The 14,503-nt window shown below is 41.0% G+C and overlaps 2 protein-coding genes across 2 annotated transcripts in view; one reads left to right on the top strand and one right to left on the bottom strand.

The window, feature by feature from the left end:
• The window catches only part of Fam35a (family with sequence similarity 35, member A), a 65,127-nt gene extending 50,638 nt beyond the window's left edge, over positions 1–14,489 (bottom strand). Inside the window, exons 1-2 of the mRNA XM_013036662.1 lie at positions 14,428–14,489; positions 13,447–13,502 (exon numbers count right to left, since the gene is read on the bottom strand). The gene's annotated coding sequence lies outside the window, so the exon portion shown is untranslated. The remainder of the gene's footprint in view (positions 1–13,446; positions 13,503–14,427) is intronic.
• Positions 14,083–14,503, top strand: part of LOC106001615 (glutamate dehydrogenase 1, mitochondrial) — a 33,552-nt gene continuing 33,131 nt past the window's right edge. Inside the window, exon 1 of the mRNA XM_013036660.1 lies at positions 14,083–14,291. Coding sequence (XP_012892114.1) covers positions 14,083–14,291 — 209 coding nt within the window. The remainder of the gene's footprint in view (positions 14,292–14,503) is intronic.

Below are 14,503 nucleotides of genomic sequence, written 5' to 3'. Positions count from 1 at the left end.
AAAAAAAAAGAACTTCGGGGAAGGGAGGGAGGGAGGGGATGGTAGGGGGAAAACAATGGAGGGGCTAACAATGTTCAAGAGGAAGTGTATTCATTACCTCACTCATGTAACTGTAACCCTCTGTATAGTATCTTTACAATAAAAAATTTAAAAAAAAATCATTAACCAAAGGAAGAAAACTTTGGTGGCAAAGTTTGCCGTGTAAACTACAGCTAGAAGAGCAGGTGTTGACAAGTGTACTTTTCCCATAACCACTGAGAATATGGATACACAGAACAGTTCAGAGAAAGAACTAGACAACAGATTAGATGCAAGTTCAGATCTTACCTCCTGTCCTATCTGGAGGTAAGTCTCATAGTAAAGAAGAGAGAGGAAAAACCTCCTAATATATTTATAGGGACAGAGCAGTATAAAAGATTATTATAGGCATAAAGGCACTGGGGTCTCACTCCTGTAATCCTAGCTAGTCAGGAGACTAACATCTGAGGTTCACAATTCAAAGACAGCCCAGGCAGAAAAGTCTGTGAGACTTTTATCTCCATTTAGCTAACAGAAAACCAGATGTGAATCAAGGGTGTTGATGTTATAAAGACATATCAGATTAAAAACTAAACTAAAACTGGAAAGCCATTTTCAGACAAAGTCATCTGGCCAGCATTTTCACTGAACACATCTGGGCACCTGTCTAAAAGGCAGTCATCTATAGCTTGAGAACAAAGGAGTAAGATCACAGGGTACCAAACATGATGACATAAAAGGACTAAGAACACAGCAGTAACTATAACTATTATCAGTAGTCCAGCTCCAGGTACTTCAGCAGAAAGCATGTTGACCAACACCATAAATGAGCCTCTAAAATGGCTATAGCAGCTGAACAATGGTGGCTCATGCCTGTAATCCTAAAATCTGAAGATTAAGATTTCAAAGCTAGCCTGGGTAGACAAATTCAAGGCTCCAATTATCTCCAATTAACCAGCCAAAATAACACACACACACACACACACACACACACAAAACAGAAGTGGAGGTGTGGCTCAAGTGGTACAGCTCTAGCCTTGAGTCAAAAAGAGCTAAGCAAGAGCTTGAGGCCCTGAGTTCAAGCCCTAGTACTAGGGGGAAAAAAGTCTATAGCTATACCAATGGTAATATCTTAGTCTAATGCCTAACATCACAGTGCAAGATGTTATTGCTAAGGAAAAATGGAAGTTTATGAGAACTCTGTGGTTAACTTTGCAACTCTTCTATAAGAGTTGCCAGAGATACGTCAAAGCAATCCATACAAATAAAACAACTATAAATAAGAAAATCAATGACTGAAAATATAAGCCATGCACAGGTAGGTCATCCCTGTTATCCTTGCTATGCAGGAGGCTGAGATCTAGAGAATTAAGGTTCAAAGCCAGCCCCGTCAAAAAAGTTCACTAAACTCCATCCCAAAAATAATCAGCAATATCCGGATGCCTGTGGCTCCCGCCAGTCATCTTAGCTACTAAGGAGGCTGAGATCTGAGGATTGCAGTTCAAAGCCAGCCCAGACAGGAAAGTCCGTGAGACTCTTGTCTCCAATTAACCAGCAAAAAGCTGAAAGTGGAGCTGTGGCTCAAGGGGTAGGGTGCCAGCCTTGAGCTGAAGAGCTGAGGGACAGCTCCCAGGCCCAGAGTGCAAGCCCCATGACCAACAAATATATATATATAGCAAAAGTCAGGACTAGAGGTGTGGCTCAAACAACAGAGTGTCAGCCAAGTTAGCATGAGGCTCTGATTTCAAACTCCAGTACTACCAAAAGAAAAAAAGAAAGGGGCTGGGAAGGTGGCTCGGTGGTAGAGTGCTTGCCTTGCATACATGAGGCCCTGGGTTCAATTCCTCAGCACCACATAAGAAAAAAGCCGGAAGTGGCGCTGTGGCTCAAGTGATAGAGCGCTAGCCTTGAGCTGAAGAGCTGAGGGACAGCGCCCGGGCCCAGAGTTCAGGCCCCACAACCAGACCCCCCCCAAAAAAAAAGAAAGGTGAAAATTTTTCATTGTTACTGTTTTTCACTTATTAGTAAAGAATCAGTGTAAATAAATCAGCATGCTTTTCATGACCCTTGAAGCACTTTTCAAATACTAAGTCATCGGTTTATACTGCTTTAGGCTGATGATTACAGAGAAAAATTAGAAAATCTTCAAAATTCCTCAGTGAGAAATAGCAGTGACTATATGAAAACAGGAGATAGTAGTGATGAAGATTGGGAAATAGGTTAGCAACCAGGAGCTAGTGGCTCATCCCTGTAATCCTAGCCACTCAGAAGGCTGAGATCTGAAGGTTGCAGTTAGAAGCCTGCCCGGACAGAAAATTCCTTGAGACTCTTATCTCCAATTAACCAGCAAAAAGCTGAAAGTGGAGCTGTGGCTCAAGTGGTACGGTGCCAGCCCTGAGTGCAAAAGCCAAGCAGGGTGACATTGTGAAAAAATATACTCTTTCTGGATGCCAGTGCCTCACCCTATAATCCTAGCTACTCAGGAGGCTGAGATCTGAGGATCACAGTTCAAAGCCAGCCCTGGCAGGAATGTCCGTGAGACCCTTATCTCCAATAAAAACCCACTAGAAAACCGGAAGTGGTGCTGTGGCTCAAGCGGTAGAGCACTCGCCTTGAGCTGAAGAGTGCAGGGACAGCGCCACCAGGCCCAGAGTTCAAGCCCCATGACCGACCAAAAAAAAAAAAAAAAAATATATATATATATACATATATATAAATGCAAATACTCTTTACCTGGTTTATGTAACTATAACCCTTCTGTACATCACCTTTATAATAACAATTTTAAAAAAAGAAAAAGCTAAGCAAGAGCTCAAGGCCCTGAGTTCAAATTCCAGTACCAGTATACACACACAGGATTAGCAATGAAATTGTGTCTCTTGCCATCTTTTTTTTTTTTTTTTTGGTCCGGTTGTGGGGCCTGAACTCTGGGCCTGGGCGCTGTCCCTCAGCTCTTCAGCTCAAGGCTAGCACTCTATCACTTGAGCCACAGTGCCACTTCCGGCTTTTTTCTTTTTGCTTATGTGGTGCTACGGAATCGAACCCAGGGCATGCAAGGCAAGCGCTCTACCACTGAACCACCTTCCCAGCCCCAGTCTCTTGCCATCTTGTCTATGGTGCATCTCAGTTTTTAATGAAGGAGCTATGTCAGGGAGGAAAATGTATAGCCAAAAATTCAGTTATTATGGATGTGTGAGTCCTTTGTTAGTCTCATAGAGCCCAGAAAATGGAATTTCTTGGCATTTGAATTCTTTGGTTCATTCCACTTAAACTTTTGAAAATTAAAGCCATTTGTGACTGTTTTTCTAATTTGGTTTCAATTTTTTTGTGTGTCCCATCAAAAGAAGAAACAGAAAAGAATATGAAACTTTGGAGGACAATCCAAGTCTGGAGCTCATTAGAGCCAACTTAGAAGAATATGCCCAATAATGTTATTCAAAATAATTTCCTTTGGACTATATAATTAATAAAACACCTAGAAAATATTCATAAAAGTAAAGGTAAGCACTTGCTATAACTTGAGCTTGTCATTATAATTACAAACTGCTTAGGCTTGAAGAGTCTGGCTTCTCTTCTTTCTTCTTTTTTTCTTTTAGCTAGGGCAGCTTGGATTTTTCACTGAAAGCTATTTCACTTTACCCAAGCCTCTAGTTCCCTGCTTCTTCTGTCTCTAAGCCAGTATCTTTCCAGTGACAGGTGGACATTTATATGTTCACTTCATGGTTTTGTTTTGTTTCATTTAGGCTTAATTTGGAAGAGCTTGTTGAACTTACATTGTGCATAGCCAGCACAGAGCAATATCTAGAACCAAGGTGCTGTGTTTCATTGATTTTCAAAGACCCTCCAAGGATGTAATTGTAAAGATTTCATATTCTTAATAAGGAAAATATAGAAGATAGTAACCATGTATAAAGTACCTTACCTATTTTTAAAGTAGTCTCACCTCAAACTATGTTTATGACTCTATATTACTATAATCTAGAGAATCCAATGAGTCTGTCATTTCTACTGTTAGGATAATAAAAGGCAAGAATCCTAACTTCAACCTAAGCACCAGGTTAGCCTTCTTCTATTAACTTCTATGTGCAAGACAGCCAATAGTTGATGGCAACTTTGTCAGAAAGTCTATGAGGTCATTTTAGCCCTTGGTGTTTCACTGGCATTCCAACAAGTTGAGGGGGTGTTTCTGATCTGTCCTCCTTTCTAGCAACAGAGTAACACCACAACATGAAGCTATTGCTTTATAAACTGTTAATGTTTAAAACAGTTTATAAATAATAGTTTTATAAATAGTAATTTACAAATGCATAATCCTACAATTGCCATCATTACTTACAATCTTGAAGATAATTACAATTTGAGGCAGATTTCTCCATGTAGAGAATATCAAACTACAGCATCATAACTTGCAGGACATAGTTAAGAAGTATGCCCTCTTATTAAATTTCACTTGTAATCTAGGAAATTATTTTATTACAATAAAATAGCATTATTACTGCTGGTTGCCTACCTTATGATTCCACCCTTCTTCCCAGATGGCAGAACCTGCTTCCACTTCAAAGGCTAAAAGTACTTTAGAAAGCCCTATCCTCCCTCCCAGCCAGGACATAGGAATGGAACCCAAGCCTCACTACTGAGACCTCAGCAAGCTGAAGCTGGACGGCAATCACTTTGCTAACAAAGGGGTAAAAGTAGGAGGAAATTTATCTCTATAGTATCTAGTTGTTAGAGTCTGTGACCCCTAGAACTGCCATAGTTCTCTTCCAATTACAAAAAAGTATCACTAGTTAGCTGAATATATAGATGACAATGATTATCAGATAATATCTGGTGTATTCCTGAACTTTTGTACCAACAGTGGGAAGGTTCTGCCTCTAAGTTTCTTGATAGGTTACAGTTATCTTAGTTTATGGCTTAGTTTATATGGATATTGTTACCTGAGAACCAAAGCATCCTAAGTATTACAGTTAGCACACAATTGTGCAGGAGAGCAGGAAGTGAAACACTGTGAAATTAGCTGACTCAACACTATCAGTGTTGACTCAACAATATCGGTGTTTTTATCTTACTCCCTTCTGCATCACTGGAGTATATCTCTCCTGCCTTATAAAAACTCTAATTGCAGGGGGAAAAAAGTTGAATTATTCTAAGCAAGCTTTATGTAACAAAGTCTTTTTTTTTGTAGCTCCTTCATAACAGTCAAGGGAAAGTAAGTTTTTGCTTCCCTGGTATAATTTGCAGTTATTCTGCTTTTAAAATAATTAACAAATGTATCACAATTTTTTAACTTAGACTCCCTTTCTTACTATCCAAACACAAACCCCATATTAAAATCATATTTGAGCAGGGCACCTCAGTGACTCATGCATATAATCCTACCTAGTTAGGAGACTGAGATCTGAGGATTTCAATTTAAAGCCAGCCTAGGTAGAAAAGTCTACGAGACTCTTAGCTTCAATTAATGAGCAAAAAACTGGAATTGGAGATGTAGCTCAAGTAGTATAGCACCAACCGTAAGCTAAAAAACAAAGAGGCAGTGCCCGAGCACTGAGTTCAAGCCCCAGTACCAGTATACACATGCATGTGCACACACACACACACACACAGAAATTATAATTTATCTAAAATTTTAAAAGACAGATTACTATAAAGAGGATAAAGATTTGTTTTGGATTTTTAGACAAGGTCTCCTCATGCTGGCCCCAAACTGACCATTCTGCTTCAGTCTCCCAAATGCTAGCATTTACAAGCCTGTGCTACCAGACCCAGCAAGTTTTGCTTTTTTTTTTTTTCCTTTTAAAAGTGCTTGGATACAGATAAGTGAAGGAAGGGATGATACTGTCTAAAAAAAGAAAGTACTCAATACTTGACATGAAATCGTAATCATTCTGTATAACACCTTAATAATCACAATAAAATTATATATGTGTATTTTTAAAGTGCTTGGAATAGAGTGTCATTCACATAGATTGATAATACATCAGGTAATAATCCTAGAAGTTATAAGACTGAGATAGAAAGATGGTGAGTTTGAGTCTAGCCTATCTAGAAGACTCTGTATAAGATAAATGAAAGAGACTGGGACATACTGAATAACACAGAGTGAGACCAGAATCAAACATTAGTACAGTTAAGCTTTGAGCGGGATACATGGCTCCATGAGCTTTCATGTTTTTTCACACATGGAAAGAGTCTTCAGGCAGTTTCTTACACTGTTTCTTACATGTTGCTGGATAATACAGCAAAGTAACCAAACAGATACCTCGGGATTTATTAGGAAAAAGGATTTTTTCTTTTTTTTTTGGGTCCGGTTGTGGGGCCTGAACTCTGGGCCTGGGCGCTGTCCCTCAGCTCTTCAGCTCAAGGCTAGCGCTCTACCACTTGAGCCACAGTGCCACTTCCGGATTTTTGCTTATGTGGTGCTGAGGAATCGAACCCAGGGCCTCATGCATGCAAGGCAAGCACTCTACCACTGGGCTACCTTCCCAGCTCCGGAAAAAGGATTTTTTCAAGGAAAAAAAAAAAGACTACAAATTGTGAACACTTCAGATCTGTTTCCCTGATATAGCTTCTTTTATTTTTGTGGGGTTTTTGTTTGTTGGTTTGCTTTGTTGGTCATGGGGCTTGAACTCTGGGCTTGGGCACTGTCCTTGTGCTCTTCAGCTCAAGGCAAGCGCTCTACAGCTTGAGCCACAGCACCACTTCTGGTTTTCTAGTGGTTTACTGGAGATAAGAGTCTCACGAACTTTCCTTCCCAAGCTGGCTTTGAATCGTGATCCTCAGATCTCAGCCTCCTGAGTAGCTAGGATTACAGGCATGAGCCACCGGTGCCTGGCTTTTTGTGTTTTTTTTTTTTTTATGTTTTGCTTATTACAAAAGCATGCTGCCTACAAGGGAAGAAAGTCAAAATTGCACACCTCCCCAAAAAATCAATTAGAAACACAAAAGCAAATGTTAGAAAAAATTTTCCTGAAAGCTTCTGGACCAAAAGCTTGAAAAACAACCTATGATATAACAAATTTACCATAAAAAAGGTCCAATTCTCAGTCTAATTGCTTTGAAGCCAAATAGCTATGTTGATTAAGCTGTTCTGAGCCTGAGTTACTGCTACCCTGTATTTACAAACCATGATTTGGCTTTTTGGCCAAAATCAAGCTTAGTAAGTATAAGATTAAAATGGTGATGCATCTATATAACAAAATACTGTACAACAGTACATGAGGATAAAGAGACCAATGAAACAAATAAAATGCACCAGACTGTTGAAGTATAGTAAAATGCAGTAAGTTGTTGCTATTATTATTACTACTATGGTGATTACTATGTTTCAAAAGAAATGTTCTAAGTAATCTACTTTTACATCTTTTATCATTTTTTGTACGCCAGTACTGTGGTTTAAATTCAGTTTCTTGCTCAAAGCTGACATTATACCTGTGAGCCACTCGTTTACTGCCAAATTTTTGGTAGTTAATTGGAGATAAGAGTCTCACATACATTCTTGCTGATTTCAAATCTCAATCCTCAGATCTCAGACTCCTAAGTAGCTCGGATAACAAGTTTGAGCCACCTGTTCTTTCATAACTTTATTGAATGATTACTTACAGGCAATGTCTGCCTTGTCTGCTAAATCCTGCCTATTATTAAATGGCATTTTTGGTAACTGGGAAACAAGACAAAATTGCTTCTATGGAGAACATGTCTCCTGTGTGTATATGTCTTATGAGGGGAGAACCAAATCCTTAAGTCATTTGTATCTACACAAAATAAAAATTATGAATTAAGAATTGAAGAACTGGGGCTGGGAAGGTGGCTCAGTGGTAGAGTGCTTGCCTTGCATGCCTGAGGCCCTGGGTTCGATTCCTCAGCACCACATAAGCAAAAAGAAAAAAGCCGGAAGTGGCGCTGTGGCTCAGGTGGTAGAGCGCTAGCCGTGAGCTGAAGAGCTGAGGGACAGCACCCAGGCCCAGAGTCCAGGCCCCACGACCGGACCCAAAAAAAAAAAAAAAGAAAAAGAAAAAAAAGAGTTGAAGGACTAGCTCATGCCTACAATATTAGCTACTCAGGAGGCTGAGATCTAAGGATCACAATTTGAAGCCAGCCAAGACAGAAAAGGCCATGTGACTCTTTTGTCCAACTAACCACTAAAAAGCTGTCAGCATTGCTACGGCTCAAGTGGTAGAATGCCAGCCTTGAGCAGAAAAGCTAAGGAATAGCAGCCAGTACTTGATATAAGCCCAAGTCCTTGCACCAAAAACAGAAGAAGAAAGAAGACAGAAGATAGAAGAGGAGGAAGAGGGAAGGAGGAGGAAGAGGAGGGAAAAAGGAGGAGGGGGAGGGAAGAAGGAGGCAGGAGGAAAGGAAGAGAAGGAGAAAGAGAAGGAGGAAAGAAGGAGGAAGAAGAGCAGGAGGAGGAAAAGGGAAGCACTAAATTGGGAAGGAAGAACTAGAACTATCTCCATTTGAAATTGCTAGGCTCTTATGTAGAGTTCCTAAAGAATCCTCTGAAATACCTATAAAAACTAATTATAGCTGAGCAACATGAATCACACCTATATTCCTAGCTATACAGGAGTCTGAGATCTGAAGATCAAGGTTCAAAGTCAGCCCAAGCAAGAAAGTCCATGAGAGTCTTATCTCCAATTAACTAAAAAAAGCCTGAAGCAGAGTTGTGGCTCAAGTGGCAGAGTATTAGCCATGAGCAAAAAGAGGGCCCCAGTTTAAGCCCCAGGACTGGCAAACACATGCAAGCAAACACACACACACACACACACACACACACACACACACACCCCTCCCTAATTATAAATGAATTCAATAATGCAGAAGCATAACAGATCATAATACAGTAAAAAAAAAAAAAACCTGTATTCCCATATACTTAGAGTGAACAACTTCACTTATAATAGCACCAAAAATAATAAAATAGCCAGGCCAAGTGGCACATACTTGCAATCCCACCACTTGGGATTATATATAGCATAGGCTGGCCTTAAACTCAATTAGACACATGAAAAGACGCTCAAACAACATCATTAGCGTCAAGATGCAAATGATACTACGTATGCACTAATAAAACTATACTAAAAAAGACTGATAGGAAGTTATAATGAGGATGTAGAAAAATTGGAACCCTCTATACTGCTAGTAGAAACTGAAATGGTGTAATAAAATAAAATGGAAAACGATTTGGCCATTTCTCAAAAGGATAAGCACAGGGTCACCTAGCAATTCCACTTCCAAATAAACACTAAAAATATATCCACACAAAAATTGGACAAAAATGCTTGTAAGTGGACTATTCATAATACTAATATTTAAAATAAGCCAAATGTGCCAGTGACAAATGGATCAAAATATACATACGTATGTGTGTATATAAAGCTGGGGATAGCTCAGTGGTAGTATACCACCAAAAAAAAAAAAAAAAAGGGAATATATGTCAGGCACCGGTGGCTTATGCCTGTAATCCTACTACTTAGGAGAGTGAGCTCTGAGAATCCCTGTTCAAAGCTAGGCTGGGCAGGAAAGTCTGTGAGACTCTTACCTACAGTTAACCACCAGAAAAACCAGAAGTGGAGCTGTGAGTCAAAGTGGTACACTGTTAGCCTTGAGTGAAAAAGATCAGGGATAACACCTAGGTCCTGAGTTAAAGCCTCATGATCAAAAAAAGAAAAAGAAAAGAAAAGAAACAATCAGGGCCCCGGTGGCCCATGCCTGTAATCTTAGCAACTCAGGAGGTTGATATCCAAATTGGCTATTAAAACCAGCCCCAGCAGACAAATCCAAGATCCTCATCTCCAATTAACCATCAAAAAGCCAGAATTGGAGGTGTGGTACAAGTGCTAGAGCACAAGCCTTATCAGAAAAGGTTAAGGAAGAGCTCAAATCCCTGAGTTCAAGTCCCAGTTTTGGGAGGGAGGGTGAAGATGAAGGAGGCAAAGGAGGGAGAAAAGGAAGAGGTTTTGTTGACATTGTTTAATTGTTTTTATCAAGCATGGGACTTGAACTGAGAGTCTGGGCTCTGACTTGGAGCTCTTTTTGCTCAGGCTAGTACTCTACCATTTTGAACCACAACACACTTCCCGTTTTCCAGTGGTTAATTGGAGATAAGAGTCTTATAAACTTTCCTGCCAGAGCTTTGAACTCCCAGCCTCCTGAGTAGCTAGAATTACAGGCATGAACCACTAGCACCCACCTTGTTTTTTTGAGAGGAGATTTGCTATATAACTCTGAATGGCCTGGAACTTGCTATGTAGGGCAGGCTTGAATTTACAATCCTCAGTCTTGGGAGTGTTGGGATTACTGGCATAGGAAACTAAGTAGACATCATTAACGCCTAAAAAAAAGCCCAGCTGTCCCAAGGATGAAGAAAATGAATGACACAACATACTTAAGGAGAACACTCCTCCTACCTCATTAAAGTAGGAAAGACAAAGAAGGTCAAATAGGAAGGTCAAAGAGTGCTTTCCCATACTCAGGTTTAGGATCCAACACCCAGCAGCCTCTGCCCAATGGCCAAGCCCTTTGGGGGAGGGCCTCAAAGGGAAACTCCTGATTTTGTACCACCTATTCTCCAAAACTATTAGATTAAAACCCCAACAATTTCTAAAGAGGCAAAACTCCCAAAACTTACCAAAACTCCCCAGCTAATCCCTGGAAGCATGCTTTTCTTTTCCTAAAAAAAAATCATTTTTTGCTATCTGCCTATTTTTTGTGGTTCTCCTGCTGTATCTGAGCATTATCCTAATTTTAGGCATTGTACCCAAGAAACACCTGGATCACCTGTACCACCACAGCTGGCACAGATATATGGGTTAGAATCTTTGCCTATTTACCCACAAGGGAACATCAAAAATTTACTAAGAAATTACAATATTTATTTAAGGTAAAGAAAAATAACTACAATACCCTGCATCTTGTATATACATATGTCTAATCTGGGGAGGGGAAGGGGAATAACAAAACACTGAAACAAGGACACAGGATGACCCATTGCAACAAAGATACCTACTGGATAGTATATTGGAAATGAACTTTACAACTTCCAGCAGAGAGGAGGAGAGGGGGGATAGGTTGGGAGCTGGGAGAGGGAAGGGATAATGGGACAACAACAAGGAAGGGAAGGGGTAATAATGATGGACAAGTAATGTGCTTATTGCCTTACTTACTGGTGTAACTGTAACCCCTCCGTACAACATCTTAACAATAAAATTTTTTTAAAAGAAAGAAAAATAACTCCAATTCTGTACTAGTGGAGAAGGGGAGTTGTATAATTCAACTCAAATTTTAAAACCTATTTACAGCTGGGCACCAGTGGCTCACAGCTATAAACCTAGCTACTTCAGAGACTGAAATCTGAAGATACTAATTCAAAGCCAGCCTCAGCAGACAATTCGGAGACTCAACTCCATTTAACCACCAAAAAGCCAGAATTAAAAACCAAAAACAAGCTGGGCGCTGGTGGCTCAAGCCTGTAATCCTAGCTATTCAGGAGGCTGAGAGGATCACAGTTCAAAACCAGCCAGGGAAGGAAAAGTCCAACAAAACAACAACCCCCCCCCACACACACACACAAAATGCTAGGTACCAAAGGCTCACACCTGTAATCCTAGCTATTCAAAAGGCTAGGATCTGATAATCAGGGTCCATTGCCAGCCTACGAAGGAAAGTCTGAGAGACACTTATCTCCACTAAACTACCAAAAAAAAAAAAAAAAAAGCCAGAAGCCAGGTGCAGGTAACTCATGCCTATAATCCTAGCAACTCAGGAGGCTGAGACCTGAGGACTGCGATTCAAAGCCAGTCCAGGTAGGAATCAAACTCATCTACAGTAAACCAAGAGAAAACCGGAAGTGGCTCTGTGGCTTAAGTGGTAGGGTGCTAGCCTTGAGCTGAAGAGCTGAGCAACAGCCCCCAGGCCCAGAGCTCAAGCCCCACGACCAACAACAACAAAAAAGCTGGAAGTGAAGCTGGGGCTCAAGTGGCAGAGTGCTAACCTTGGGCAAAAGAAGCTCAGGGAGGACAGTGACCAGGCCCTGAGTTCAAGTCCCAGGACTGGCACCAAAACAAACACAACTTGTAAATACTAGTTGAACTTTCTGCAATTTGTATGTAAAACATAACAGAAACTTTAAAAAAAATCTTCTGTGTTCTTTTATTTTCTTTGTAGCAGTAGTAGGGCTTGAACTCAGGGCCTAGGCACCACCCCTCTCTACCACTTGAGCCACAGCTCCAAATGTGGCTTCTTAATCGTTAACTGGAGATAAAAGTCTCACAGACTTTTCTATCTGGACTGTCTTCAACCTGTGATGCTCAGATCTGGCTCTTTTTTTTTTAATATATTTTTATTGTGAAAATACTGTACAGAGGAGTTACAATTACATGGACAAGATAATGAGTACATTTCTTATCAAGCATTGTAGCCTCCTCCTTTGTTTCCCCTTCCCATCCCTTCCCATCCTCCCCCCCCCACCAAAGTTGTAAAGTTCGTTTTTCGACATAATGACTTGTACATCTCATTGTTGCAATGGGTCCTCCTGTATCCCTGTTTTAACAATTTGTTTTTTCCCTTCCCCTCCACGTATACCAACATCATATATAGTGAAAGCAGGGGTTATACCATGGGGGAGGGACATACAAGGCAACAAAGACATAATCTTATAAATATGTTATAAACAATCGCATGAAAGATCTCTCTTTTTTTTTGTCAGTTGTGGGGGGCTTGAGCTCTAGGCCTGGGAACTGTCCCTGAACAATTCAGCTCAAGGCTCATGCTCAGATCTGGTCTTAAGAGGTTCTTTTGTTTGTTTGTTTGTTTGTCATGGGGCTTAAACTCTGGGCTTGGGTGCTATCCCTCAGCTCTTCAGCTCAAGGCAAACACTCTACAGCTTGAGTCACAGCGCCACTTCCAGATTCCTAATGGTTTTTATTGGAGATAGTCTCACAGACTTTCCTGCCTGGGCTGGCTTTGAACAGTGATCCTCAGATCTCAGCCTCCTGAGTAGCTAGGATTAAGGCATGAGCCACCAGCACCCAGCTTCTCTTATGGGGTTCTTATAGAGACATTTTGTAAGACATCTATACATACATGCTCCATAAATATAATTTCCAAAGCCTCTTAAATTCTATCTACTTCCTTGAATTGAGGGGAACTAGTCAAAGAAACAGCAAAGTTAAACATTTATTTTTTTCTGAAGGTTATATTATCAAGAACAAGATAAAGGAGATAAAACTAAAGTCACTTTCCCTGGAGAACTTATCAAAGAATTGAGCCTGAAAAGAAAAAAATTTCTATAAGCTTACACATTGTGATGAAATTTCAGGATTTGGAATTTTTGTTCTCCCAACTGAGGAAGTTTTAAACTTCAGGTTTGTGTGTCTTTTTTTTTTTTTTTGCAATGTAAAATAAAATGAAAAGGAAAATTGATACCTTAATCTTTTAACCATCAAGACAAATTTCTGATGCAGTTCAGAGCATCTTTTTGGCTGAAAAACACAAAACAAAAATAGTTAATGGCTATCATTTACTTATCAAGTGAGATACAAACTTTGTTGTTAAGGAAAAATAAATTTTTGTTTCAGAGTACATTGAGAGAGGTGAATGTACTTTAATAGAGCTAAGTTGTCACTTCATGCTTTGCAGACTACTGCTATGAGAATTAAGGGCTTCTCTTCCGTATTCTAATAGATGGGTAAAGTCATTTAAAAGATGAATTATTTCCGGAAGTACAAAAAGGTGCCATTATAAAACCACCAAAGTACTCTGTGACCACTAATGATAGGAATGTGGTATTTGGTAACTTGCCTTAATGACTTTTGTAAGCACCTCTAAACTTACTCAAGGACTGTTAGGTTTAGCAATTCCCCTCAAGTTGCTTTACAATCTGAGTCTACAACTCAGATCCTGGATCGTTGAATGGATACACCTATCCTCCGGAATTTCCAGGGAGAGCGCATAGTCGTATTTCTAAGTCATTTCTACTTTCCTTGTTTCACTTTAGTCTATTTCAAGAATACAATTCTGAAAGTGCCAAGCACAGCCAGTAAAACGTAGGAAGAGATGCACATGGCTAGACTGAATGGGACAAAAAGGCCAGTCTGCGAGGGATTCCCCAGCCCCAGTTCCTTTCCTCTCCGGTTCCTCCACTGTCCCACCCGCAAGGAGTCGGACCTCCCGCGCCAGCGGACCGAGGAAGGAAGCCCCCAGTCCGGAGGCCGGGCCCGCACCCGGGGATCCGCAGGAGACCTGAGCCCTGGGGCGGAAATGCAGCGGGGGTGGGCAGTTCCGTGACTCACCGCACCCGGGCCCGCGGCCAGAGCCAGGGCCTCATTCCGGCCCAGCTCCCGCCCCACCCCATCCCAGCGTCCCGCACCCCTTCCCCACCAGCTTCCTCCTCCGCTCCGCACACACCTGAGAGCTCCGCAGGAGGCGGGGGCGTCCTGCCCCCCCGAGATCCCAGCACGCCAGCCCGCCCCGCCTCTCCTCT

This window comes from Dipodomys ordii, unplaced genomic scaffold, assembly GCF_000151885.1.
Source record: "Dipodomys ordii isolate 6190 unplaced genomic scaffold, Dord_2.0 Scaffold333, whole genome shotgun sequence".
NCBI classification, from domain to species: Eukaryota; Metazoa; Chordata; class Mammalia; order Rodentia; family Heteromyidae; genus Dipodomys; species Dipodomys ordii.
This window is presented reverse-complemented; position numbering and strand designations above follow the sequence as displayed.